This window comes from Pseudophryne corroboree, chromosome 3 (assembly GCF_028390025.1).
Source record: "Pseudophryne corroboree isolate aPseCor3 chromosome 3, aPseCor3.hap2, whole genome shotgun sequence".
Classification (NCBI taxonomy): domain Eukaryota; kingdom Metazoa; phylum Chordata; class Amphibia; order Anura; family Myobatrachidae; genus Pseudophryne; species Pseudophryne corroboree.
In genome coordinates this window covers 58,853,961-58,881,375 of record NC_086446.1, presented here as the reverse complement: position 1 = coordinate 58,881,375, position 27,415 = coordinate 58,853,961, and the positions used below count along the sequence as shown (strand labels likewise).

The following is a 27,415-nucleotide window of genomic DNA, read 5'->3' as shown; positions in this document are numbered from 1 at the left end:
TTTCGGGATAACACAATCCCAAAGAGGGCACTCACCAATCCAAGTAAAGGTGAAAAAAGGCTTTTATTAGTACATCAAAGTCACCAATACCGTGTCGACGTTTCGGCCCCCAGGGCCTTTTTCAAGACAATCACAGGAGATATCCAGTCAGCATGTCAGTCATTGATACACACACACACACACACACACACACACACACACACACACACACACACACACACACACACACACACACACACACACACACACACACACACACACACACACACACACACTAGTATTGCTTACTTGAGATCCTGCAGGGCGCAGGCTGGGTGTCTCAGTCCCTCACACAGAAGCTTTATTCCAGAGTTCATCAGAGCATTTTCTGACAGGTCCAGTCTGGTCAGAGAGCGGTTTGTAGTAATAATAGAGCGGAGATCTTCACAGCAGGAGGAAGTCAGACCACACCACACTAACCTGATGAGAGATGAGGGATCTGGATTAGGGGCCCGATTCAGACCTGATCGCATCAGCAAATTTGTTAGCTAAAGGGCCAAACCATGGGGGTCATTCCGAGTTTTTCGCTCGCTACGTTTTTCGCAAGGCAGCGATGAGGCAAAAAAATCGACATTTCTGCGCATGCACCGCAATGCACAAGGCCGTTGTGGTTGTGCACAGGTTCTAGCAAATTTTTCAGTCGCACTGATGGCCGCAAGAAGATTGACAGGAAAGGGGCTTTTCTGGGTGTCAACTGACCGTTTTCAGGGAGTGTTTGCAAAAACGCAGGCGTGACTGAAAAAATGCAGGCATGGCTGGGCGTTCGCTGGGCAGGTGTATGACGTCAAATCCGGACACGAATAGGCTGAAGTGATTGCAAGCGCTGAGTAGGTTTTCAGCTACTCTGAAACTGCACAAACTGTTTTTGCAGAGCTCAGCAGCACATGCGTTCCCACTTCTGCTAAGATAAAATACACTCCCCAGTGGGTGGCGGCAAAGCATTTGCACGGCTGCTAAAAACTGCTAGCGAGCGAACAACTCGGAATGACCCCCCATGTGCATTGCAGGGTGGGGAGATGTAACATGTGCAGAGAGAGTTAGATTTGGGTGGGATGTATTCAAACTGAAATCTAAATTGCAGTGTAAAAATAAAGCAGCCAGTATTTACCCTGCACAGAAATAATATAACCCACGCAAATCTAACTCTCTCTGCAAATGTTATATCTGCCCCACCTGCACTGCACATGGTTTTCCCTATTAGAGATTTCAATTAGGCCTTAGGTCAGTGATGGCTAGCCTTGACACTCCAGCTGTTGTTGAACTACACATCCCAGCATGCCCTGCTACAGTTGTGATATTTGTCCATGCTAAAACTGATGCAGGTTACGCTGGGATGTGTAGTTCAACAACAGCTGGAGTGTCAAGGTTAGCCATCACTGCCCTAGGTCATAAACCTCAGAGCATTAAGTAAGAACTGAACATAGCGGAGGTAGGTGGGAGCCATACAGGTGCTGATTCTGTTTTGCACACAAGGCTGCAGTGCGACTGGATTGCTATTGGTACTACAGTATGATGTGAGTATAAGCACATCTTCCGAAGAAACACCTGTTTGTCGGATGGAGAGAAATGGACAAGATCTGTCTGATCCTTAATTGTGCAGAGACATGGAAAGATGCATAGGTGTGGATCATTGGGTTGACTGTAACTAGGTTGACAGTCACTAGGCCAACCACTGAAGGTTAACATATGTCTAGATCGACAGGTGTGGAAGGTAGACATGGTCATTAGGTCAACATGGACAAGGTCAACACTCAAAAGGTTGACACAGTTTGACCTCGAATTTCAATCTGGGACCACGCGGGGCTCGCTTTGCTCTTTGCTCACCACGCTTTGGGCACAGTAACCAACTCTATGCCCAATTGGAAAAAGGAGGTATGAAAAGGTTGTAATACCCCTAAACCCTCCAGAAAACTGTGTCAACCTGTTGAGTGTCAACCGTGTCCATGTCGACCAAATGAGCACGTTGGCCTTCTATATCTGTCGACCTAGTCACTATCGACCTTCAGTAGTTGACCTAGTGACTGTCGACCTAGACCAGGGCTGGCCAAACCAGTCCTCGCGATCTACCAACAGTTCACATTTTCCAGACCACCTAGCTGGTGCACAGGTGTAATCAGTACTAATTAAGATGTGCTGACAATTGAATTCTACAGATCTCCAGGAGGCCTGGAAAACATGAACTGTTGGTAGATCTCGAGGACCGGTTTGGCCAGCCCTGACCTAGACACTGTTGACCTAAAGACCGGATACCAGATACATATGTTCGTTACACTGCATTGCCATAATGTCTTTGTCATTATAATCAGTGGCAGTGAGGGGGGGGGGGTACTCTTTATCCAGGCCAGCGCCTGTTGGAGAGGCCTAGTGTGGGCTTGGGTCCCACTATACCCCCATTAGCCGCTCCCTCCCCCCTCTTGCAGGGGTACTTTGTGTGCAAGGGAGAGAGAGGACTGGCTGCTGCAGCCTCTCTCCCCCGCACAGGCTGCTGTGTACTGCACTGGGGAGAGAGGCAGAAGTCAGTCAGTCCTCTCTGCCATTGCGTTATGAGCACCAAAAACTAATGATAAAAACAGAGGTCAAGGCTGGTAGCAGGCAAGTGTATGCAAAATGAGCATGGCCAACCTGCAGACTACAAGTAACACAGAGCACCAATGACATTTACAGGCAACAAGTGATTGGCCATGACAGACTAATAAACCCATCAGTGTTCCATTCAATCTGATTCAGAATCAACTGTATTGGCCAGGTATACAAGGGTATGCTAGGAATTTGTTTCTGGTTTCCAAAGCATCAGCCAGGTATTCACATAGAAAGGGTAAAGACATACATGACATACATGTGATACACAGGGCCTAATTCACAGTTGATCGCAGCAGCAAATTTGTTAGCACTTGGGCAAAACCATGGGGGTCATTCTGACCCGTTCGCACGCTGCTGGTTGTCACAGCGGTGCAAACGGGTCGGGTCTGCGCGGCGGCCGCAATGTGCATGAGTGTTGTTGCCCAGCGACAGCCGTCGCCAGGCAACGACCGAAAGAACGAAGAAAGCGATAGCTGGCACGATCAAACTGAAATCTAAATTGCAGTGTAAAAATAAAGCAGCCAGTATTTACCCTGCACAGAAACAATATAACCCACCCAAATCTAACTTTCTCTGTACATGTTATATCTGCACCCCTTGCAGTGCCCATGGGGGGTCATTCTGAGTTGATTGTAGCTACGATCATTCACACTGACATGCAGGGGGACGCCCAGCACAGGGCTAGTCTGCCCAGCATATCAGTGCCGCCGCCCCCCCCCCCCCCCCCCCCCCGCAGAAGTGCAAAGGCATCGCACAGCGGTGATGCCTTTGCACTTCAAGAGTATCTCTCGCCCAGCGCAGCTTTAGCCCGCCCCCCCCCCCCCCCCAATGGTCCGGCCACGCCTGCATTGGCCGGACCGCGCCCCCTAAATGGTGGCTTAACGCCGTCGTCCAGCCCCTTCCCGCCCAGCGACCGCCTCTGCCTCTTGGCAGTTCAAATAAAAAGTTCAAATAAACACAATTTCCCAGCACTGACGTTATACAATATTCCAGCGTGGTTGCCTTGTCTATAGATAGTCCTTGTTGCACACAAGTCTTCCTCTAACATGCATATATGACCGGCACTCCAACAACACCACATAAATACCTGGGTGCCCTCCCGTGGCACTACAAGGCGCAGCAGACAACACGGATTTGTGGGCGGCACTCCAAGGATTTGTAAAAAAGATTCACAGCTACACAAGCTTTAAGTCATCAACGTTTCAGACGCTTTTATTTGCGCCTTTCGTCAGGATACAATTCATATACAACTTACATACCTTTATACCTCCAGAGCGTGAGAAATCCCTCCTGCTGCTCCCACACTTCCGGTACCAGCGCCATGACGTCATACGCACGTCTCCATACCAACAGTAACCATAGGAACCGTGGGCGGAACTATCTCCACGGCAACCTAGCTAAACATAAATATCTAAACAACCGGGCCGGCCGGCCCCGCAAAACCGCGCTTATTACGGAACCAAGGAGCAACAGGAAAAGATGCCTAATAGAAAAGACACCACCGTGAATACATAATACACTCCCTTACCCGCCACCTAGTACCTGCGCAAACACAAACACGCGGCCCAAGTGGCTCCAAGAGTGTATCCCCAGTATCAAGTGTTCCCTCCACCACCAACCACCTCATTAGAGACTAAAAGTGTGGGAACTACCTGCTCCCTGTGAGGGTACTATCATCACGGCCCAGGCATGTATAGACAGACTCAGCAGTCACTGATTAGTTAATTCCCATCCCTCCAACAAACAAAATGGGGGATGGTTACCCCTGCCAGCCATGGTGATAACCCCTCACTAGCAGAAAAGAATGTATAGTATAGGAGGTTGTAACCCCCTGGCGGCATGCAAAGTTTGGGCTGAGGTGCCCAAGGATAATAATCAAACAAAATATGACAAAGGACAGAGCAGTTCACTCAAAGAAAACAAAGAAGAGACAAGTTCTCATTGAGGCCCAAGGGTGCCACAGTGTTGAATTCAAAAATCCATCGTGCCTCTAGCTGCAACAACTTTCTGTTGCGATCTCCTCCTCTTATCATCGATGGAACGTGGTCAATCAATTTGTACTGTAAGGCTGCCATTGTATGCCTTGCCTCCTTAAAATGCCTAGCTACAGGCTGGTCAATTTCTTTGCCTTCCAAAGCCTGTCTAATAGCTGACCTGTGCTGCGCTGCCCTTTCCCTAAATGTACAGGTAGTCTTGCCAATATAGGCCAAGCCACATGGGCACTTAATGATGTAAATTACGAATTTCGATGTACATGTGAGCACATGGTTGATCGCAATCTTCTTTCCCGAATGTGGGTGTAATACGACTGGCCCGGTTTCCAAATATCTGCAGGTAGTGCAACCAATGCATTTATACGATCCCGGTGCCTTCGTAAGAAAGTGTGATCTCAGTTCTCTTCCCTGCACAGTGATGTCATTATGGACCAGCCAGTCCTTAAGGTTACGCCCCCTCCGATGGCAGTTCAATACCTTGTATTGGTTCAAGATTGCTTTTGTACTTGTCAAGTAACTATCGGCCAGTGCAGCTCCAGCGGCTGGCCGAGAGATACTCGTCGCTGCACCGGGTCGCAGCGGCTGCATGTGACATCACACAACTGCTGTGGCCCGCCCCCTAAATGGATGGTGGCTTAACGCCACCATCCTGCCACCTCCTGCCCAGTGACCACCTCTGGCTGTCAATCAGGCAGAGGCGATCGCTAGGCAACAATGGCCTTTGCCACCCGCAGGGAGTGTGTACAGGAAGGACAGCTGAGCGACGGCTCAGCTGTCCAATTATCTGTTGAGCAGCAGCCTGTGGCTCAGTCACTGCGCCCAGCCAGCACCCCTATACATTAGATGGTGACCTACCAGCATCAGAGCAATAGTAAGAGCTGTATTACTTAGGTTCTGGGTTATTTTATATATATATATATATATATATATATATATATATATATATATACAGTATCAGGATACAGTATCCGGAGGTGCGGCACTCCTGGAGGCTTGGAAAATGACTTTTACTCCGTCATTTTCATCAGGTATGAAAATTACGGAATAAAAGTCTTTGAAACGTTGTCTTCACATGCTGCTATGCAGACTTTTTTCTCCAAGCCGCCAGGAGTGCCGCACCGCCGGATACTGTATGTAATATATTGTGAGGGCACCCGGTGCATTTGACTGTTTATTCGGAGAGCCGGGCAATATGGACATATTTGTATGTATGTGTATGTGTGTGTGTGTGTGTGTGTGTGTATATATATATATATATATATATATATAAATAATGTGTGTGTGTGTGTGTGTGTGTGTGTGTGTGTGTGTGTCTGTGTGTGCCCTCCAAATTGGTAGCAACATTTGAAAAGAGACAAGGCGGCACTCAGATTCTTTGAAGCAATTCACGAAGGTGTATTAAACACTTATCTTATACACCAACGTTTCCGGGCTTCCTGTGCTGCCCCGCCTCCGCCCTCTGTCTCTGAACCTCCGCCTCCTCCGCACCATGCCGACCACAGCCTCCTCATCCACCGCACCACAGACCACAGCATTCTCAGCACCGCTGCTGCTAAATACTGTAGGTAATCTCACCCTGCTGCCTTTCTATCTCCCTAGTCCCTACTGTATGCTCTTGTTGTCCCTTTCTCTGTCACTCTCCCTGTCCCTATGTCCCTGCTGTCACTTTCCCTGTCACTCTCCCTATCCCGGCTGTCACTCTCTCTGCAAACTATGTCTTTGCTGTCACTCTCCATGTCCATATGTCCCTGCTGTCACTTTCCCTGTCCCTCTGTCACTCTCCCTGAATTTTTCCTCATTCCATGTGGATAATGTGAATTTCGGCTCATTCATTGTGCTTTAATGTGAATTTCGGCTCATTCTGTGTGCTTTAATATGAATTTTGGTTCATTCTGTGTGCTATAATGTGAATTTCGGCTCATTCAGTTTGCTATAATGTTGACTTCGGTTCATTCAGTGTGCTATAATGTGAATTTCGGCTCATTCTGTGTGCTATAATGAGAATTTTGGCTCATTACCGTGTGCTATAATGTGAATTTCGACTCATACCGTGTGCTATATTGTTAATATTGTCTCATTCTGTGTGCTATAATGTGAATTTCGCCTCATACCGTGTGCTATAATGTGAATTTCAGTTCATACCGTGTGCTATAATGTGAATTTTGACTCTTTCTTTGTGCTATAATGTGAATCTCGGCTCATTCTGTGTGCTATAATGTGAATTTCGGCTCATTCTGTGTGATATAATGTGAATTTTGGCCCATTCTGTGTGATATAATGTGAATTTTGGCTCATTCCATGTGCTATAATGTGAATTTCAGCTCATACTGTGTGGTGTAATGTGAAAGGGGCACTAGTACTAGGTAGTATAAGGGGTCCTACTATTGTGGTGCATAATGTGTATAAGGCGTATGTGGTGTGGTAAACTACATTGAAGGACACGCTTTCTTTTGAGTGGCCACACTCCTTCCCTTGAGGCGCTTGCATAATTGCAATTGCAACCTTCACTTTTCCATACCCCCACTTAAAAATTTCTGCTTAGACCACTGTACATAGGTGTATGTATATATATATATATATATATATATATATATACACTGCTCAAAAAAATAAAGAGAACACTAAAATAACACATCCTAGATCTGAATGAATTAAATATTCTTATTAAATACTTTGTTCTTTACAGAGTTGAATGTGCTGACAACAAAATCACACAAAAATTATCAATGGAAATCAAATTTATTAACCCATGGAGGTCTGGATTTGGAGTCACACTCAAAATGAAAGTGGAAAAACACACTACAGGCTGATCCAACTTTGGTGTAATGTCCTTAAAACAAGTCAAAATGATACTCAGTAGTGTGTGTGGCCTCCGCTTGCCTGTATGACCTCCATGTAACGCCTGGGCATGCTTCTGGACAGTCTGTGGTGCAACGTGGCGTTGGTGGATGGAGCGAAACATGATGTCCCATGATGCTCAATTGGATTCAGGTCTGGGGAACGGGCGGGCCAGTCCACAGCATCAATGCCTTCGTCTTGCAGGAACTGCTGACACACTCCAGCCACATGAGGTCTAGCAATGTCTTGCACTAGGAGGAACCCAGGGCCAGCCGCACCAGCATATGGTCTCACAAGGGGTCTGAGGATCTCATCTCGGTACCTAATGGCAGTCAGGCTACCTCTGGCGAACACATGGAGAAAGAAATACCACCCCACACCATTACTGACCCACTGCCAAACCGGTCATGCTGGAGGATCTTGCAGGCAGCAGATCATTCTCCTTGGCGTCTCCAGACTCTGTCACGTCTGTCACATGTGCTAAATGAGAACCTGCTTTCATCCGTGACCAGTGGCGAATTTGCCAATCTTGATGTTCTCTGGCAAATGCCAAATGTCCTGCACGGTGTTGGGCAGTAAGCACAATCCCCACCTGTGGATGTCGGGCCCTCATACCACCCTCATGGAGTCTGTTTCTGATCGTTTGAGTAGACACATGCACATTTGTGTTTTGCTGGAGGTAATTTTGCAGGGCTCTGGCAGTGCTCCTCCTGTTCCTCCTTGAACAAAGGCGGAGGTAGCGGTCCTGCTGCTGGGTTGTTGCCCTCCTATGGCCTCCTCCACATCTCCTGATGTACTGGCCTGTCTCCTGGTAGTGCCTCCATGCTCTGGACACTATGCTGACAGACACAGCAAACCTTCTTGCCACAGCTCGCATTGATGTGCCATCCTGGATGAGCTGCACTTCCTGAGCCACTTGTGTGGGTTGTAGACCCCGTCTCACGCTACCATTAGAGTAAAAGCACCACCAGCTTTCAAAAGTGACCAAAACATCAGCCAGAAAGCATAGGAGCTGAGAAGTGGTCTGTAATCACCACCTGCAGAACAACTCCTTTATTGGGGGTGTCTTGCTAATTGCCTATAATTTCCACCTGTTGTCTATTCCATTTGCACAACAGCATGTGAAATTGATTGTCAATCAGTGTTGCTTCCTAAGTGGACAGTTTGATTTCACAGAAGTGTGATTGACTTGGAGTTACATTGTGATGTTTAAGTGTTCCCTTTATTTTTTTGAGCAGTGTGTATATATATATATATATATATATATATATATAGTGACAAGAACACTGGAATAGTGTTTGAGGGCAGGTATGTTTGTCCCAGGTTCTTGTCTTACCTGTATTATAAAAATGAAAACTTCTAGGAAAATGTTTTGTTTTGTCAGAACCTTTTCAGTTTATTGGAAAAGCTATATAAGGGCCCTGAAAGAAAGATAGGGCAAGGTCAAGACGTTGGACCCAGTTCGGGTCTTTGGCCTCACAGAGGACTAATCAGGGTTTCAGCTGTGTAAGTAGGTTATAGGGCTACTAACCTGATTAGTGTGGGCAGACTTCCTGGGAAGACTGCATGATCGCTGTGAGAGAAATATGCTTCCTGATACAAGTGAGCCATACAGTGTTGACTGGAAAACTCTGTGTTTTTTTTGTTTAGAGACAGTTAGGAACGTTTTGTGTTTAGTTAGTGCCGGACAGGTAAGGTATTTTCTTTTGATGTTTGTTTTGTTTTCTGCTTAATAAAACTGGTCGTGGCCAGTTGCACCACACACTGGACTTGTGTGATTCCTCAGCTGCTGCTTGCTGCCATTTACCCCACGAAACAGCACCTTGTTCCCTTACAGTGCTACAACTTGGTGGAGAATGTGAGCATTCAGTTCTGCACATAAGTGAAAGCAGCATCTTTATGAGGCCTGCAGAAAATGGTAGTTTATGCAGATACAGCCCAGTGTGAAGTTGCTGAGACTCCCCCCTGAGGGTTTGATATATGTCCTGGGTGGAAGCAGCTACAAAGCTGCCTGAAAAATCTGACATGGAGGTACTGCTTAAAGCCCTGCGGCAAGCTACAGCGGCTCAGCAGGAGGCCAACAAGCAGCAGCAGGTGGCGATGGAGGAAAATTGGAGACTACAGCGAGAGGTCTTAACAGAAGTGGTGCAGAACTTGCAGCCCGGATTGGAGATATGGCTGTCAGTGATCCATCCAGCTCAAGTTCTATACGGGCCAGCCACTTCCTGCAGAAAATGACAGAGGCTGATGATGTGGAAGCCTACCTGACCACGTTTGAAAGGACTGCCGAGCGTGAGAACTGGCCAAAAGCACAGTGGGCCAGTCTGCTGGCACCTTTTCTGTAGGTGAGCACCAAAAAGCGTACTTTGATTTAAGCCCTGCTGAGGCTCGGGACTATGATAAACTAAAGACTGATATCCTGACCCGCCTGGGAGTCCCGCTGTCAGTACGAGCACAACGGGTGCACCGTTGGGTGTATACCATGGAGAAGCCTCCTCGCTCCCAGATGCACTACCTTATTCAGCTAACAAAAAAATGGTTACAGCCAAAGACATTAACTGGTCCCCAGATGGTTGAAAGAGTCGTCATGGACCGCTATTTGAGATCTTTGCCCATGGTCCTGAGCAAGTGGGTGAGCCATGGAAACCCGGGTACTGCTGACCACTTAGTGGACATGGTAGAGAGGTATTTGGCAACAGAGGAATTACTGATGATGACCCAACAACCCATAGATCCTCAACAGCGCCCTTCAGTAAAGACTGGTAAGACTGTTCCGTGGGAAAACGTTGCTGGGCGGTTAAGAGAACGCAAGGCTGGAGAGACTGTAAACACTGGCCCTGGAGACAGGCCAATGGGGCTAGAATGGTCTAATGGTGCTGCCCAAACGGGTTGATAATCGTGTGGTTAAATGTTTAGGTGTAGTATGCCAGGTCATGTTATTGCCAATTGCCCAGTCACGCAAGAACCCATGCAATGTGATGCTGCCTTTGAATATCGCAGAATGTCTTTCTTTGCTAGGTTAGCCTGTACTGTGGAACCTTCACCTGAGCTGGAAAAACAAATGTGTGATGTGTTCTTAGAGGGTAACCGGGTAGAGGCCTTGCTAGATTCAGGAAGTTTAGTTACCCTCATGAAAGCTGGGTTAGTGAACCCCTTAAAGGTCCAGCAAATACCTATTGGGGTAACTTGCATACATGGGGATACCCAACATTATGTCACTGCTGAAGTGAATATAGAAACTTGTTGTGGGTCAGCAATGGTTAAAGTAGGACTGGTCCCCACCTTGGTTCATGAGGCGATAATAGGGAGGAATTTTGCTCATTTTTGGAAACTGTGGGAATCACGTTTATCAACAGATGTGAGAAGTAAAGAGCCAGTTGATAATACCAGTGATTTTATGGATGTACGTGTGTCTTCTGAACTTTCTGACCCTTTGCCTTTTGCTAGTTTGGCTGGGGATGTGACAGATGGGGATTCCAGTGAGGGCCCTCTTGCTGGGAACAGAGACCAAGTAGTTAGAACTGAAAGCGTGCCTTACCTGGAGGTAAAGAAGGATCTGTTTGCGTCTCAACAGTTAAAGGATCCTACCTTGATAAAGGCTAGAGAGAATGTTAAGATTGTTAATGGGGAAACTGTGGTACCAGGTGACAGGGTTACGTATCCCCACATGGCCATCTGTAATGAGCTCTTGTACCACATTGTCAAAAAGGGTGAGGATGTGGTGGAACAGCTGGTAGTTCTCCAGCCTTATTGGAGAACGGTACTAGATTTAGCTCATAGTCACGTTACAGCAGGACATTTAGGGGCAGAAAAAAACACTGAAAGAGTTTTACAAAGGTTCTTTTGGACAGGGGTTTATAAAGAAGTGTCTGAATATTGTTCTTCCTGTCTTGAATGCCAGTAACATGCCCCTAGACCCCATTTCAGGAGCCCACTAGTTCCCATGCCTATTATAGAGGTCCCGTTTGACAGAATAGCCATGGATCTCGTGGGGCCCTTGTTAAAGTCCGCTTGGGCCATCAGTATATCCTGGTAATTATGGACTATGCCACTCAATATCCTGAGGCTGTCCATTTACGCACTATCACAACCAAGGCGATAGCTAGGGAGCTGGTGCAGGTTTTTAGTTAGAGTGGGAATACCAAAAGAAATTTTGACTGACCAAGGTACTCCATTTATGTCAAGGATCATGAAAGAATTGTGCAAATTATGGACGTCCATCTACCATCCCCAAACTGATGGGTTGGTGGAAAGGTTCAATAAAACATTAAAAAGTATGTTAAAAAAAGGTTGTTGATAGAGATGGGAAAAACTAGGATTGTTTGTTGCCCTACTTGTTAATAGCCATCAGAGAAGTTCCTCAGTCCTCTACGGGGTTTTCTCCATTTGATTTGTTGTATGGTAGACACCCCAGAGGGCTGTTGGACATTGCCAAATGGACGTGGGAAGGATAGCCCCCTCCTTATAGAAGCATTCTTGAACATGTAACACAAATGCAGGATAGGATTGCAGCCATGGTACCTATAATCAGAGAGCACATGGAACAGGCCCAAAGTGCTCAACAGAGGGTATATAACTGGAGTGCCAAGACACGGGAATTTGCTTCCGGAGATAGAGTTCTTGTGTTGGTACCCACTGTGGAAAGCAAGTTCCTAGCTAAATGGCAGGGTCCATTTGAGATTAGGGAAAAAGTGAATGAGGTTAATTACAAAGTATACCAACCGGGAAAGAGAAAACCCGAACAAATCTACCATGTTAACTTAATCAAACCCTGGAAAGATAGGTAATCTCTTTCAGCAGAGCCTTGCCCTTCAGTGTCTTCACCTCGGTTGCTTCCCGCAGTAAAGGTGTCAGAGACATTATCAGCTGATCAGAACAATCAAGTTAAAGAATTTCTCATCCAAAATAGGGAAATATTTTCAGAGCTGCCTGGCCGAACAACCATAATAAAACATGACATTGTCACAGAACCAGGGGTCAGGGTCCATTTAAAGCCATATAGAATTCCTGAAGCTTAGCGAGAAGCTGTTTCTAAAGAAGTTAAAACCATGGAGTCATAGAGAACTCTAACAGTGAGTGGTCCAGTCCCATAGTTCTCATCCCGAAGCCAGACGGTAGCATACACTTCTGTAATGACTTTCGTAAGTTAAAGGAGGTGTCCAAATTTGACGCATACCCCATGCCCCGTGTGGATGAGCTTATAGAAAGGCTGGGAACAGCCAGGTTTCTCACCACGTTGGACCTGATCAAAGGTTACTGGCAAATACCTTGCCCTGATAGCGCAAAAGAAAAAACAGCATTTTTGGTTCCAGAAGGGCGATACCAGTATAAGATGTTACCCTTTGGGTTGCATGGGGCTCCAGCAACCTTTCAACGGGCGATGGATACAATTTTGAGGCCCCATAGAAAATATGCAGCTGCCTATTTGGATGATGTGGTAATTCACAGTACAGACTGGGGGTCCCATTTGGTTAAAGTGCAAGCAGTACTGGACTCAATCAGAGAGGCAGGGTTAACTGCTAACCCAAAGAAGTGGAGGAGGTCAAATACTTGGGCTTCACCATAGGCAGAGGTCTGATTAGGCCCCAATTGAATAAAATTGATGGTATTTAAAACTGGCCTCGTCCAGTGAATAAAAAACATGTAAGGGCTTTTTTTTTGGAATAACTGGGTACTATAGACGGTTTATTCCCAATTTTGCAACCACAGCAGTGCCGTTGTCAGACTTTACCAAAGGGAAGCAGTCAAATATGGTGAAAGGGAACCCTGATGCAGATAAAGCATTCCAAACATTAAAAGTGGCTTTGTGTTCACAACCGGTATTGATAACACCAGATTTTTCAAAAGAATTTGTTGTACAGACAGATGCTTCAGAGGTAGGGATAGGGGCTGTGTTGTCCCAAAACAGAGATGGGGACGAACACATTTATTTGAGTAGGAAACTCAATGAGCATGAAAAAAGGTATGCCATTGTGGAAAAGGAGGCTTTGGCCATTAAGTGGGCACTGGATACCTTGAGATATTACCGCTTGGGTAGACAATTCAGACTAGTGACAGATAATGCCCCTTTAAAATGGATGTATGTAAAAAGAGGTCAGAATGCTCGGGTAACTAGATGGTTTCTAGCATTGCAGGATTTTTAAGTTTACTGTTGAACATAGACCGGGTACACAATTGGCCAATGCAGATGCATTGTCCTGCATCTTCTGTTTGGGGGCTACAAGTGTTCCGGCCCCTAGGTCGAAACAGGGGATGTGACAAGAACACTGGAATAGTGTTTGAGGGTAGGTATGTTTGTTCCAGGTTCTTGTCTTACCTGTATTAGAAAAATGAAAACTTCTAGGAAAATGTTTTGTTTTGTCAGAACCTTTTGAGTTTATTGGAAAAGCTGGATTAGGGCCTTGAAAGAAAGATAGGGCAAGTTCCAGACGTTGGGCCCAGTTCGGGTCTTAGGCCTCACAGAGGGCTAATCAGGGTTTCAGCTGTGTAAGTAGGTTATAGGGCTGCTAGCCTGATTAGTGTGGGCAGACTGCCTGGGAAGACTGCAGGATCTCTGTGAGAGAAATACGCTTCCTTATATAAGTGAGCCATATAGTGTTGACTGGAAAACTCTGTGTTTTTTTGTTTAGAGACAGTTAGGAACGTCTTGTGTTTAGTTAGTGCTGGACCGGCAAGGTATTTTCTTTTGATGTTTGTTATGTTTTCTGCTTAAAATAACTGGTCGTGGCCAATTGCACCACACACTGGACTTGTGTGATTCCTCAGCTGCTGCTTGCTGCCATTTACCCCACAAAACGGAACCTTGTTCCCTTACAGTGTTACAATAAATATATATATATATATATATATATACACACACATACACTGCTCAAAAAAATAAAGGGAACACTTAAACAACACAATGTAACTCCAAGTCAATCACACTTCTGTGAAATCAAACTGTCCACTTAGGAAGCAACACTGATTGACAATCAATTTCACATGCCGTTGTGCAAATGGAATAGACAACAGGTGGAAATTATAGGCAATTAGCAAGACACCCCAAATAAAGGAGTTGTTCTGCAGGTGGTGACCACAGACCACTTCTCAGCTCCTATGCTTTCTGGCTGATGTTTTGATCACTTTTGAAAGCTGCCGGTGCTTTCACTCTAGTGGTAGCATGAGACGGAGTCTACAACCCACACAAGTGGCTCAGGAAGTGCAGCTCATCCAGGATGGCACATCAATGCGAGCTGTGGCAAGAAGGTTTGCTGTGTCTGTCAGCGTAGTGTCCAGAGCATGGAGGCGCTACCAGGAGACAGGCCAGTACACCAGGAGACGTGGAGGAGGCCGTAGGAGGGCAACAACCCAGCAGCAGGACCGCTACCTCCACCTTTGTGCAAGGAGGAACAGGAGGAGCACTGCCAGAGCCCTGCAAAATGACTTCCAGCAAGCCACAAATGTGCATGTGTCTACTCAAACGATCAGAAACAGACTCCTTGAGGGTGGTATGAGGGCCCGATGTCCACAGGCGGGGGTTGTACTTACAGCCCAACACCATGCAGGACGTTTGGCATTTGACAGAGAACACCAAGATTGGCAAATTCGCCACTGGCGCCCTGTGCTCTTCACAGATGAAAGCAGGTTCTCACTGAGCACATGTGGCAGACGTGACAGATTCTGGAGATGCCAAGAGAATGTTCTGCTGCCTGCAACATCCTCCAGCATGACCGGTTTGGCAGTGGGTCAGTAATGGTGTGGGGTGGCATTTCCTTGGGGGGACAGCACAGCCCTCCATGTGCTCGCCAGAGGTAGCCTGACTGCCATTAGGTACCGAGATGAGATCCTCAGACCCCTTGTGAGACCATAGGCTGGTGCGGTTGGCCCTGGGTTCCTCCTAATGCAAGACATTGCTAGACCTCATATGGCTGGAGTGTGTCAGCAGTTCCTGCAAGACGAAGGCATTGATGCTGTGGACTGGCCCGCCCGTTCCCCAGACCTGAATCCAATTGAGCATCATGGGACATCATGTTTCGCTCCATCCACCAACGCCACGTTGCACCACAGACTGTCCAGGAGTTAGCGGATGCTTTAGTCCAGGTCTGGGAGGAGATCCCTCAGGAGACCATCCGCCACCTCATCAGGAGCATGCCCAGGCATTGTAGGGAGGTCATACAGGCACGTGGAGGCCACACACACTACTGAGCCTCATTTTGACTTGTTTCAAGGACATTGCATCAAAGTTGGATCAGCCTGTAGTGTGTTTTTTTCACTTTCATTTTGAGTGTGACTCCAAATCCAGACCTCCATGGGTTAATAAATTTGATTTCTATTGATAATTTTTGTGTGATTTTGTTGTCAGCACATTCAACTATGTAAAGAACAAAGTATTTAATAAGAATATTTCATTCACTCAGATCTAGGATGTGTTATTTTAGTGTTCCCTTTATTTTTTTGAGCAGTGTATGTATGTATGTATGTATATATATATATATACATACACACAGTATATAGACACACAAGTATATATTATATATATATAACTATCCAAACACACGTGTATGTGTATATATATATATATATATATATATATATATACTATCCAGAGATAAACTGGAAAAACGATTCATGTGATACTGCTAGGGGTAATAGGTTTTTAAACACACTTAATGATAACTACTTAGTTCAACTAATTGAGGAACCCACCAGGAACAATGCAATCTTAGACCTGGTATTAACAAACAATGGGGAATTGGTATCAGATATGAAAGTGGGGGAGCCCATAGGAAACAGCGACCACAATATGGTCACATTCAATATAATACCCCTTTTCCACTAGCTTTTTAGAACACAGGTAAATGCGTGGGGGTGCGCATTTACCCGTGTTTTTCCCTAGTGGAAAAGGGTTCCCCGGCAAATTCCCGGATTAAGTGATCCGGGAATCCTACCCTGGTTGCTAGCCGGGTTGAACACGTGTTCAACCTGGCTAGCTTTCTATTGTGAACGGGAGCCGTGTCGAGGCGACACGGCTCCCGTTCACTGTGTATGGGAGGGCGGCGCTGCAAGATCATGTGATCTCCCAGCGCCGCCCCTGCCATGTCACTAGTCGCGTCACCAACCCGGCAATTGCCGGGTTGGTGAGCGCTGTCATTAGGGGGCTGTAGCACGGGTCGCAGCCATGTCAGGCGACATGGCTGCGACCCGTGCTACAGTAGGTTATCATAAACAGTCCTATACTGGCTAAACTATGACTCTAAACTTTAGCAAAGCCAACTTTGAAATGATGAGGGAAACTTTAAGGGATATTGATTGGGAAGGTTTGTTTCTAGAAAAAAATACTGCAGAGAATTGGGTTGTATTAAAATCACTACTAGTTAAAAATACTCTCAAATTTATTCCTACGAGCAGCAAAAAAAGGATTAATAATAATAAACCAATGCGGCTTAATAAAAAAATAAAGGAACTGATCGGCAAGAAAAGGCGAGCATTTAAAAAAAAAAAATCTGATGGGAATGCAGAATCATTTCAGCACTATAAAAATTGTAACAAAATACGCAAAAAAGAAATAAGAGCGGCTAAAGTAGAAACAGAAAAATGAAAGCAAATCAAATCCCCAAAAAATATTTAAATACATTAATAGCAAGAGATTAAAGAAGGAGAGTATTGGCTCTGTAAAAGACAAGTCGTGAGTCTTAATCAAAAATGATAATGACATAGCGGACATACTTAATGAATTTTTTTCAACAGTATTTACTAGAGAGGACCCAATTCAGGGACTGACACAACCTCAATAATGAGAATATACCTCTGATAGGTACTTATTTAAGTGAGAAGGTAGTCTGTGACCGATTAAAACATTTAAGGATTAATAAGTCACCGAGTCCTGATGGAATTCACCCAAGGGTTCTTATGGAGCTTCACTCTGAACTTGCAAAACCGCTGTTTTTGATCTTTAAGGATTCAGTTAAATCAGGTATGGTTCCCAAAGACTGGCGTATAGCGGAAGTAGTGCCTATATTCAAAAAGGGAAGTAAAGCTGAACCGGGTAACTATAGACCAGTTAGTCTTACATCTAAAGTGGGGAAGGTTCTGGAAGGTATTCTAAGGTATAGTATTCAGAAGTTCCTTGAAGCCAATAAAATCATTAAAAGGAATCAACATGGATTCGTGAAGGACAGATCCTGTCAAACCAACTTACTTGGTTTTTACGAAACAGTAAGTGCAAACCTCGATCAGGGTAAAAACATGGATGTGATCTTTTTAGACTTTGTCAAAGCTTTCGACACTGTACCACACATGAGACTTATCTACAAGCTACAAGAAATAGGGCTAGGAAGCAATATATGCACTTGGGTCAAGAATTGGTTAGATAACAGAGAGCAGCGAGTTGTGGTTAATGGATCTCTTTCAAATTGGACTGAAGCGTTAAGTGGTATGCCACAAGGCTTGGTATTAGGACCGCTATTGTTCAACATTTTCATTAACGACCTAACAGAAGGTCTAGAGAGCATGGTGTCTATTTTTGCAAATGATACCAAATTGTGTAAGGCTATAAATTCAGAGGAGGATGCTGAGTTTCTTCAGAACGACGTAGTTAAATTAGAAGCATGGGCAGCCAAATGGAGAATGTGCTTCAACACAGACAAGTTTAAGGTAATGCACTGTGGTAGCAAGAACAACAATAACACCTACAAACTGAATGGGGTAACATAAGGGGATACTGTACTGGAAAAAGACTTAGGTGTTCTCATTGATAGCAAACTAAGCAGCAGTTCCCAAAGTAGAATGGCAGCAAAAAAGGATAATAAGATATTAGCATGCATAAAACGGGGAATTGATGCAAGGGACGAGGGTGTTATACTCTTGTTATATAAATCACTAGTGAGGCCAAACCTTGAATACTGTGTTCAATTCTGGGCACTGTACTACAAAAAGGATATCCTGGAGCTAGAAAAGGTTCAGAGGAGAGCGACTAAACTAATTAAGGGCATGGAGAGGATGGAATACAAGGAAAGGCTTGAAAGACTAGGCATGTTTACTTTGGAAAAGAGGAGACTAAGAGGGGATATGACCAACATCTACAAATATATAAGGGGACAATACACAGAGCTTGCGCAGGACCTGTTTTTGGCCAGATCAACACACAGGACACGTGGACACTCGCTCAGGTTAGAGGAGAGGAGATTCCGCACAATACGGCGTAAAGGCTTTTTCTCTGTAAGGACAATACGTGTTTGGAATTCCCTGCCTGAGGGAGCTGTAATGGCGGAATCTGTCAACACCTTTAAGAATGGGCTAGATAAATTCCTAGTGGATAAGGATATACAGGGTTATGGGGCATAGTCACGCATTATAGTTACTATAAATAGGGATAAAATGCAATGGCTGACAGCAGCATCAGTCAAAAATGTTAAACTAATCATCATGCATAGTAGAACAAAAATAGGTTGAACTCGATGGACAAATGTCTTTTTTCAACCTCAGATATTATGTTGCTATGTTACTATGTATACATGCATGTGCTCCCTATATGAAAGATTATTTCAAATTTACCACGGAATTGTAATTTTCTTTGTAGTAATTAAAGATGTTATGATTTTAATTTTAGATTTTAGGGCCCCACTGTCTTAAGTACCCTGGGCCCCCCATAGCCTTAATCCAGCTCTGCTGTGAGCTCAGTTTTGCAGTTGGAGCCAGCAGTAACAGGTCACTAAACAGGAGAGCTGTGCAGGCAGCCCTGAAAGCTTTTGTATTTTACAAGAAATTGACTTTTTTCTTCGCGAGTTGGCAGCGCTGTAAGTCAAGGCGACTTTAGTGCTGTAGCTCCATCACCTCCCAAGCGGCGCCACATACTCCCGCTGGCTTGCCCGGGTACTTGCAGTGGGACGTCTGCGATCAGGCACAGACCGCGGTCTGGAGAGATGGACCGCTGCGTTGGCGTGGACACTGTCACCCCACTAGACCCATTTTCATCATTATTGGGTACTCTGGTAGAATAGCAGGTATGGGGTGGTGTAGCCGGGGCGCCCTCTCTCAGTGGTTGTGTGTGGGGACCAAAACAATGATCACCTTAACTGTTGGATAATGAACCCAATGATATGTTGATATAAATTCTGATAAATTTCAATAAAACATGATTTAATACAGTACAATAATCACATATATACAAATAAAAGCATACCAAAATGGTAAGCTTGGAGCCGCAGGTGTTAAAAGAAGCGGGGTGGTCGAAAGATGCACCATGCTTAGGCTCTGGTAGAATGCCTTGTGCCCCCTATGGGTCTGCCTGTGGTACTACTTCTTCACATTGTAACAAGTGAGTGACCAGGCGCCTATTAGTTACCAAAATACCTGCTGCTTTTCATAGGGGTATACTCAGTCACAGGGACATGCAGTGAGCTAAATGGCTCAGGAGGCACTGGCTAACCCCAGAGCCAGATTTCCATGCAATATTTAAGCCAAAGGGTACATCTGGGCATTATGCACAGTTGCTGCAGTATAAACTCCTGGAAATCTGGTGAGGTTTGATTAGAGATGTGTGGAAAGGATACACAGGTGAGGCACTGCCTCACCTGCCATAGACTTTTTACTTCAGAGTTTGGGCTATAAAAATTATTAGAATAATGCAAAGAAGATATTTCAAACAAATGATTAGCATTTTTCATATACTTTATACCACAGGTTCTCAAACTCGGTCCTCAGGACCCCACACAGTGCATGTTTTGCAGGTAACCCAGCAGGTGCACAGGTGTATTAATTACTCACTGACACAATTTAAAAGGTCCACAGGTGGAGCTAATTATTTCACTTGTAATTCTGTGAGGAGACCTGCAAAACATGCACCGTGTGGGGTTATGAGGACCGAGTTTGAGAACCTGTGCTTTATACAGTCAGAACTCTGGTTTAAACGTACGTATTTGGAAAGGGTAGGTTAGCGCGCTCTGCGGGGATCAGGTGGGAGAGGGGTGATGAGAATGGGATGGGGGATTGGTATGTGCTATAGGGATGAATGCAATGTATCTATTGAGTTTTACTGATGTGCATGAACCATGAAACATAAACCGTGGATTTGGTTTTGTGATTTTATTTAATATTTAATATTCCAAGTGCAATTTGGTGGACCCTCTTCAGGTGTGTCTTGCAGACTACCCTTTCTGTGTGTACCTTCCTTAATGGTACACTTGTGTTAGGGCCCTTTATGTACTGTGTCCATTTACCACTTTCAGGTGTGTCTTGCAGACTACCCTTTGTTGGTATACCTTCCTAATGGTATACCTTCTCAGAGGACCCCTGTCGGGGTTAATGTCAGGTGTACCTTAATAGGTTACCTTTACCATAGGTGTGGCGAGCCTATGTAATTCTGGTAGGTTTGTTAGTGTGTGTTTCTAGTGTGACAGTTTGCGGCGTCCCGCCTGTCACACTGTTTCATATGTCCTTATCTGTGGGTGGCGGGTGTGGGGCTGTGAGATCTCACTTACCGCCGGGGGAGAGACTAATCGTCTGCCGCCGGTGTCTGCAGTCCCTTGTCCGCTTTCCTCGTTTCCTTGGTGTGTCTCAGCAGAGGCGCCGGTCCCCGTCTCTGTAGTCGGCGCCGCTTCTCTCTGCTCCTTCCGGGGTCTCGTCTGTTTCTCCCTGGTGCCGGCGTCACGTGTGTAATCACGTGAGCGGGCGTTCGGGCTCCGTGTCTGTGTCTTTCTCCTTCTCCAGCCGGAGAGAGGAGTGTATTGGCGTGGAGTGGTGGTTTTTCGTGTGTGTCTCAGGTCCCCAACGCGTTTCAGCTCACAAGCCTTTTTCTAGGATTACGTTCCTGCTGATCTGGATGTCATTTAAACTGATGTCTGAATCATGATTGGTTAAGTTAATTAACGCCCACTTATTCGATTGGTTCCCTCTCATGTTGCAAATGTCAATCACTAGTCTGGTTCATGTGTCTTGATTGATCAGTGTGATGTATTTGTTAATTAAGACTTGGAATGATGTGTGCAAAGCGGCGCGGTGTATGTTTGTGCAAATCTCATTATGAAGAATTACATATCACCATGATCTAAATGTTTTCTGTGATGTATTGGATTAATGAGCCATAAATTGTATTCCGGTGACGGGGTCTGGGTTTGTGTATATCTTCCTAGTGAGTGTAATGATCTACACATCTCCATTTGTATCTATATGTCCATATCATATTTGGGTTATATAGGTGTGTATTTACAAATCTCGTGTTTATGAGTCTGCATGTTTGTCTATGAAGTGTTTTTGTTGTTGTTTCCTTGCCCGTACTATTCTGCGTGGGTGTATTATGTTTTTGAATGGGTATCTTGCATTGCAGGTGGATCTTATCTTTGTGTGTTATGTCGGTTGTGTAGATTACAACATTATTTCTGTCTCCTCCAGGGATATTCCTTCATCCCGGTGGGTGGTATGGATGCCAACTGATGTTTGTACATTTGTGTGTTCACTATATAACAGAGGTGATGTTGTAATCTATGTTAAGTCCCTTCGGTGTGAGGGTCTTTAGGGTAAAAATCCATTTGAGTTCTTCTCTGTTGATCTTTTTGAGATAATCTCCTCCTCGCCAGTTCTTGTTTATTAGCTGTATTGCCATGAATTGCATCTGGGTGGGGTCTTGCATGTGTTTCTCCTTGAAATGTTGTGAGACACTGTGTTTCTCATATCCTTTTTTTATGTTTTGTATGTGTTCTGATATTCTGACCTTTAGTGCCCTGATGGTCCTTCCAATGTATTGGAGACCGCATGAACATGTGATGAGGTATATTACCCCTTTCGTGTGGCATGAAATCTCATCCCTCACTGTATAAGTCTTTCCTGTAATGTTGGATACAAATTGTAAGATGCTTTTGGTTGTTCTTGTGCTTGTGGTTCTGCAGCCTAGACATGAGCCACAGTAGTGGAATCCCTGCCTTTTGGTGGTGCCATCTATTCTCGTCTGATGGGTCTCTGTCGGTGGAATGTGGTTGTGTACCAGTTTCTGTCTCAGGTCGGGGGCCTTTCTATACACTACTTTGGGTTGCGTCGGTAATATCCTTGCTAGTGTCTCATCCTGCATTAAGATATCCCAGTGTTTTTTGATGCTTTGTTTGATCTTCCCGGCTGCAGTGTTGTATTGTGTTATGAAGTATATGTCATTGTCATGTTGAGCTTGATTCTTATTTTTGTATGTCAGAAGTGTGTCTCTATCTGTTTCTTCCAGTCTCTGATATGCCTTATCCACCGTCTCTTTGTCGTATCTTTTGTTTAGGAATTTTTGTTTTAATTCCTGTCCCTGCTCTCTGTAATCCTCTATTTGTGTGCAATTCCTCCTCAACCTTGTAAATTGCCCTGTGGGGATGCTTTTGAGCCAGTTCGGATGATGGCTACTTGTGGATAAGATGTAACTATTCACATCCACTTGCTTGTGGTGTGTGCGTGTTTCTATCTTATTGTTGGTGACACGAATCTCTAAATCTAGGAAAACTACCTTTTCTTTACTGTAGATCAGGGGTGTCAAACTCAAATTCATCGGGGGCCGCATCAGCAGTTTGGTCCCCATCAAAGGGCCGGTTGTATCTGTAGGTCTATCCAAAATTTACCGCTCCACCTGCCTTATATGTGCCCAGCCATCTGCCCCCTTTTAAAGTGCCCAGCCATGTGCCCCCTTTTATAGTGCCCAGCCATGTGCCCCCTTTTATAGTGCACAGGTCCCCATTTTACACATTGTGGCAGGCACAGGTCCCCATTTTACACATTGTGGCAGGCACAGGTCCCCATTTTACACATTGTGGCAGGCACAGGTCCCCATTTTACACATTGTGGCAGGCACAGGTCCCCATTTTACACATAGCGGCAGGTACAGGTCCCCATTTTACACATTGTGGCAGGCACAGGTCCCCATTTTACACATTGTGGCAGGCACAGGTCCCCATTTTACACATAGCGGCAGGTACAGGTCCCCATTTTACACATTGTGGCAGGCACAGGTCCCCATTTTACACATTGTGGCAGGCACAGGTCCCCATTTTACACATTGTGGCAGGCACAGGTCCCCATTTTACACATAGCGGCAGGTACAGGTCCCCATTTTACACATTGTGGCAGGCACAGGTCCCCATTTTACACATTGTGGCAGGCACAGGTCCCCATTTTACACATAGCGGCAGGTACAGGTCCCCATTTTACACATTGTGGCAGGCACAGGTCCCCATTTTACACATTGTGGCAGGCACAGGTCCCCATTTTACACATAGCGGCAGGTACAGGTCCCCATTTTACACATTGTGGCAGGCACAGGTCCCCATTTTACACATTGTGGCAGGCACAGGTCCCCATTTTACACATAGCGGCAGGTACAGGTCCCCATTTTACACATTGTGGCAGGCACAGGTCCCCATTTTACACATTGTGGCAGGCACAGGTCCCCATTTTACACATAGCGGCAGGTACAGGTCCCCATTTTACACATTGCGGCAGGTGGTGGAAGGAGGGAGAGAGAGAGAAAGAGAGGAAGGGAGAGGGGCTGACTTACATTTGAAGCGGTTCTCGCCGCTCTTCAGCCGCCTCTCCCTCCTCGTCTGCGCGGCTCCCTTCTCCCTCCTCCGACGGGGTTTCGTTGAATGACGCGTTTGCGCCGTGACGTCACGACGCAATCGCGTCATTCCGCGAAACCCCGCCCCCCCGAGCTGGGCACTCGGGAGAAGGGGGTTTCATGGCGGCGGCACCGCGGGCCATCAGACGAGGTCTGGCGGGCCGGATTTGGCCCGCGGGCCTTGTCTTTGACACCCCTGCTGTAGATGGTTGTGAAATGTAGGTTTCGGTCATTGTCATTTATATAGGATGTGAATTCCTGCAAGTCTCTCTCTGTTCCTTTCCAAATGAATATTATGTCATCTATATATCGTCGCCATAGGACCAGGTTTGCCCCGAAGCCATGCCCCTGCCATATGTGATCTTCCTCCCACTTGCTCATGAACAGGTTAGCATAGCTCGGAGCAAACCTGGTCCCCATAGCTGTCCCTGTGCGTTGTTTGTAGTAGCTGTTATCGAACCATGTGTAGTTATGTTCTAAAATAAATGTGATGGCCTTAAGAATGAAATCTGTCTGTGCTTTTTGAAGTGTTTCGTCCTGTTGTAGGAAATGTTTTGCACTTTCAATACCTTGTGTGTGTTTTATCACTGTGTATAAGGATGTTACATCGCTGGTCACTAAGAACATGTCTTCTGTCCATATTATCTTTTGCAATGTTTGGAGAGTGTGTGTAGTATCTCTAAGATATGATTTTTGTTTAGTTACATGTTGTTGTAGAAAGAAATCTATGTATCGGGATAGGTTTGAGGTGAGTGAATTAATGCCTGAAATGATGGGCCTGCCTGGTGGGTTTATTGTGTCTTTATGGATTTTGGGAAGATAGTAGAATACTGGTATGACTGGATTGGTGGGAGTGAGGAAATCAAGTTCCTTTTTGTTGATGATCCCTAATGATAAACCTTCGTTTAGGAGAGTTTGAAGTTCCCGTTTGTAGTCCTGTGTGGGGTCCCCTGTTAATTGAGTGTAAACCTGTTTGTCTCCTAGGAGGCGTTTGGATTCTTTCATGTATTCAGATTTATCAAGTAGTACTATTCCTCCCCCTTTGTCTGCCGGTTTGATGATGATGGTCTTGGTGCTTTTGAGTTCCTCTAGTGCTTGAATTTCCCCCTTAGTCAGATTTGTTTGCTTGTTGCATGTGGTCTCAATTTTATCTAAATCGTTGATCACTAGTTGTTCGAATGTGTTTACTATGTGTCCTTTTATGTGTTGTGGGTAAAAGGTAGACGGTGGTTTGTAATTAGTGTGTTTGTGATCTGTGGCACTGTTTTCTGGTTTGTACTGTAAATTGGTTTGTGCAAAATATTTTTTAAGGGTTATTTTTCTGGTGAAGGCCTGTATGTCTAGGTATGTCTCGAATTTGTTCATCTTTTTGGTGGGCGCGAACTTGAGTCCCTTATTGAGTAATGTTTTGTGTTGTTCCTCTAATTTGAAACTGCTTAGGTTGAATATTCCTTCTGATTGTCCTGCTCCACTTGTGGTGGGGTTGTTTTTGTTTTTTTGGCCTCCCCTGCATCCTCTTCTGGTTCTGTGAGTTTTCTTTTGTTCATTTGTGTGTTTGTTTTGGGTGAACGGCAGGCCGCAATACCTGCCTCTAGGTCTAAAAAATCTATGTCCCAGTGGTTCCCATATCCTGTGGATGTGGTTATGTTTTGACTTGGTTGGTTTTCTTTTCCCATAGCTGTCTTTTCTGTGTTTTTTGTTTGTTCTACCGTATGGTTGCCTGGTCTTTGTGGAGTATGTCTTATTTCTACAGGTGGTTTTGTGATGGCTATATGTGGTGGATCTTCTACCCCGTGGATGGAAAATGAGGATTCCATTTCTTCCATACATGATAAATCTGTGATGTCTGACTCTGTTTCTGATTCTGATTCTATCGTATTTGGTCTCTCTAAATGTATTAAGGTCATGTATTCTTGGTATGTCAATGATTTGTTGGTGGTGGGATGTTTGTATCTTTTTGGTTCTGTGTACTTGTGAATTTTATGTTTTGATTTCAGCTTGTTTGATAGTTTGTTACTGGGTGTGTGAGATGTTTCTTTCTTGCTGTTTGATGTTGTCTTTACTCCCCACCTGTCCCTTAGGAATTTTTTCTTTTTCTTTTCTATGATGATGTCTTCTCCCTTTTTGAGTCTGTTTTTGGTGAGTGTTTCTATTTTTTGATATTCCTGATCTTGCTGGTATTTCTCTAAATGTCGATGTGTTGAGATTATATCCAGGTCTACTTTTTCTAAATCTTTTTCGTGTTGTTGTATTATAATGCGTATGAGTTGTAGTGAACAATTTTGTAAAATACTGTTCCACTTGTTCATGAAGTCTCGATTGTCTCTGTTGTGTGTGGGTATCTTCTTAATTTTAAGCCCTTTGGGTACCGTGTTTTCGTCTAAATACCATTGCAGTGCAAAGGTGTCCCACCATAATTTTGCCTCTTGTTTTAGTAATCGCTCTAATTTTGTAATGTGTGTACAAAAATCTTGTCCTTTGTTTAGTGATGTTGTGTTCTGTTCAAATATTGTGAATGTATGTTTTGCCCTATCTATGCGATCATTACGGTAATCTAGTATTCCCATGTGTGTGTTACTCATGTATGTATAACTGTGTGTTTTTTGTCAAACCTGTTTGAATGAATGTGAATATGAAGTGTCTCGTGGTTAGAGACAATTTGGGATTTGGGGATGTGTGCTGCAGTCTCTCGAGGACAGAATTTGTTTGGAGAAGAGAGAGAGAGAGAGCGCTCACTAGGGAGGGTGGGGGATGAGTGCTGCTTGACCTGGAGGTGTCCTACCTCCTGTACAAGTATTTGGAAAGGGTAGGTTAGCGCGCTCTGCGGGGATCAGGTGGGAGAGGGGTGATGAGAATGGGATGGGGGATTGGTATGTGCTATAGGGATGAATGCAATGTATCTATTGAGTTTTACTGATGTGCATGAACCATGAAACATAAACCGTGGATTTGGTTTTGTGATTTTATTTAATATTTAATATTTAATATTCCAAGTGCAATTTGGTGGACCCTCTTCAGGTGTGTCTTGCAGACTACCCTTTCTGTGTGTACCTTCCTTAATGGTACACTTGTGTTAGGGCCCTTTATGTACTGTGTCCATTTACCACTTTCAGGTGTGTCTTGCAGACTACCCTTTGTTGGTATACCTTCCTAATGGTATACCTTCTCAGAGGACCCCTGTCGGGGTTAATGTCAGGTGTACCTTAATAGGTTACCTTTACCATAGGTGTGGCGAGCCTATGTAATTCTGGTAGGTTTGTTAGTGTGTGTTTCTAGTGTGACAGTTTGCGGCGTCCCGCCTGTCACACTGTTTCATATGTCCTTATCTGTGGGTGGCGGGTGTGGGGCTGTGAGATCTCACTTACCGCCGGGGGAGAGACTAATCGTCTGCCGCCGGTGTCTGCAGTCC

At 45.1% G+C, this 27,415-nt stretch overlaps 1 protein-coding gene across 2 annotated transcripts in view; it reads right to left on the bottom strand.

Moving 5' to 3' along the window:
• The window catches only part of LOC135054721 (NACHT, LRR and PYD domains-containing protein 12-like), a 411,740-nt gene that overhangs the window by 269,898 nt on the left and 114,427 nt on the right, over nt 1-27,415 (bottom strand). For both annotated transcript variants that reach the window (XM_063958010.1, XM_063958009.1), the window contains one exon: nt 289-459. In XM_063958010.1, coding sequence (XP_063814080.1) covers nt 289-459 — 171 coding nt within the window. The remainder of the gene's footprint in view (nt 1-288; nt 460-27,415) is intronic.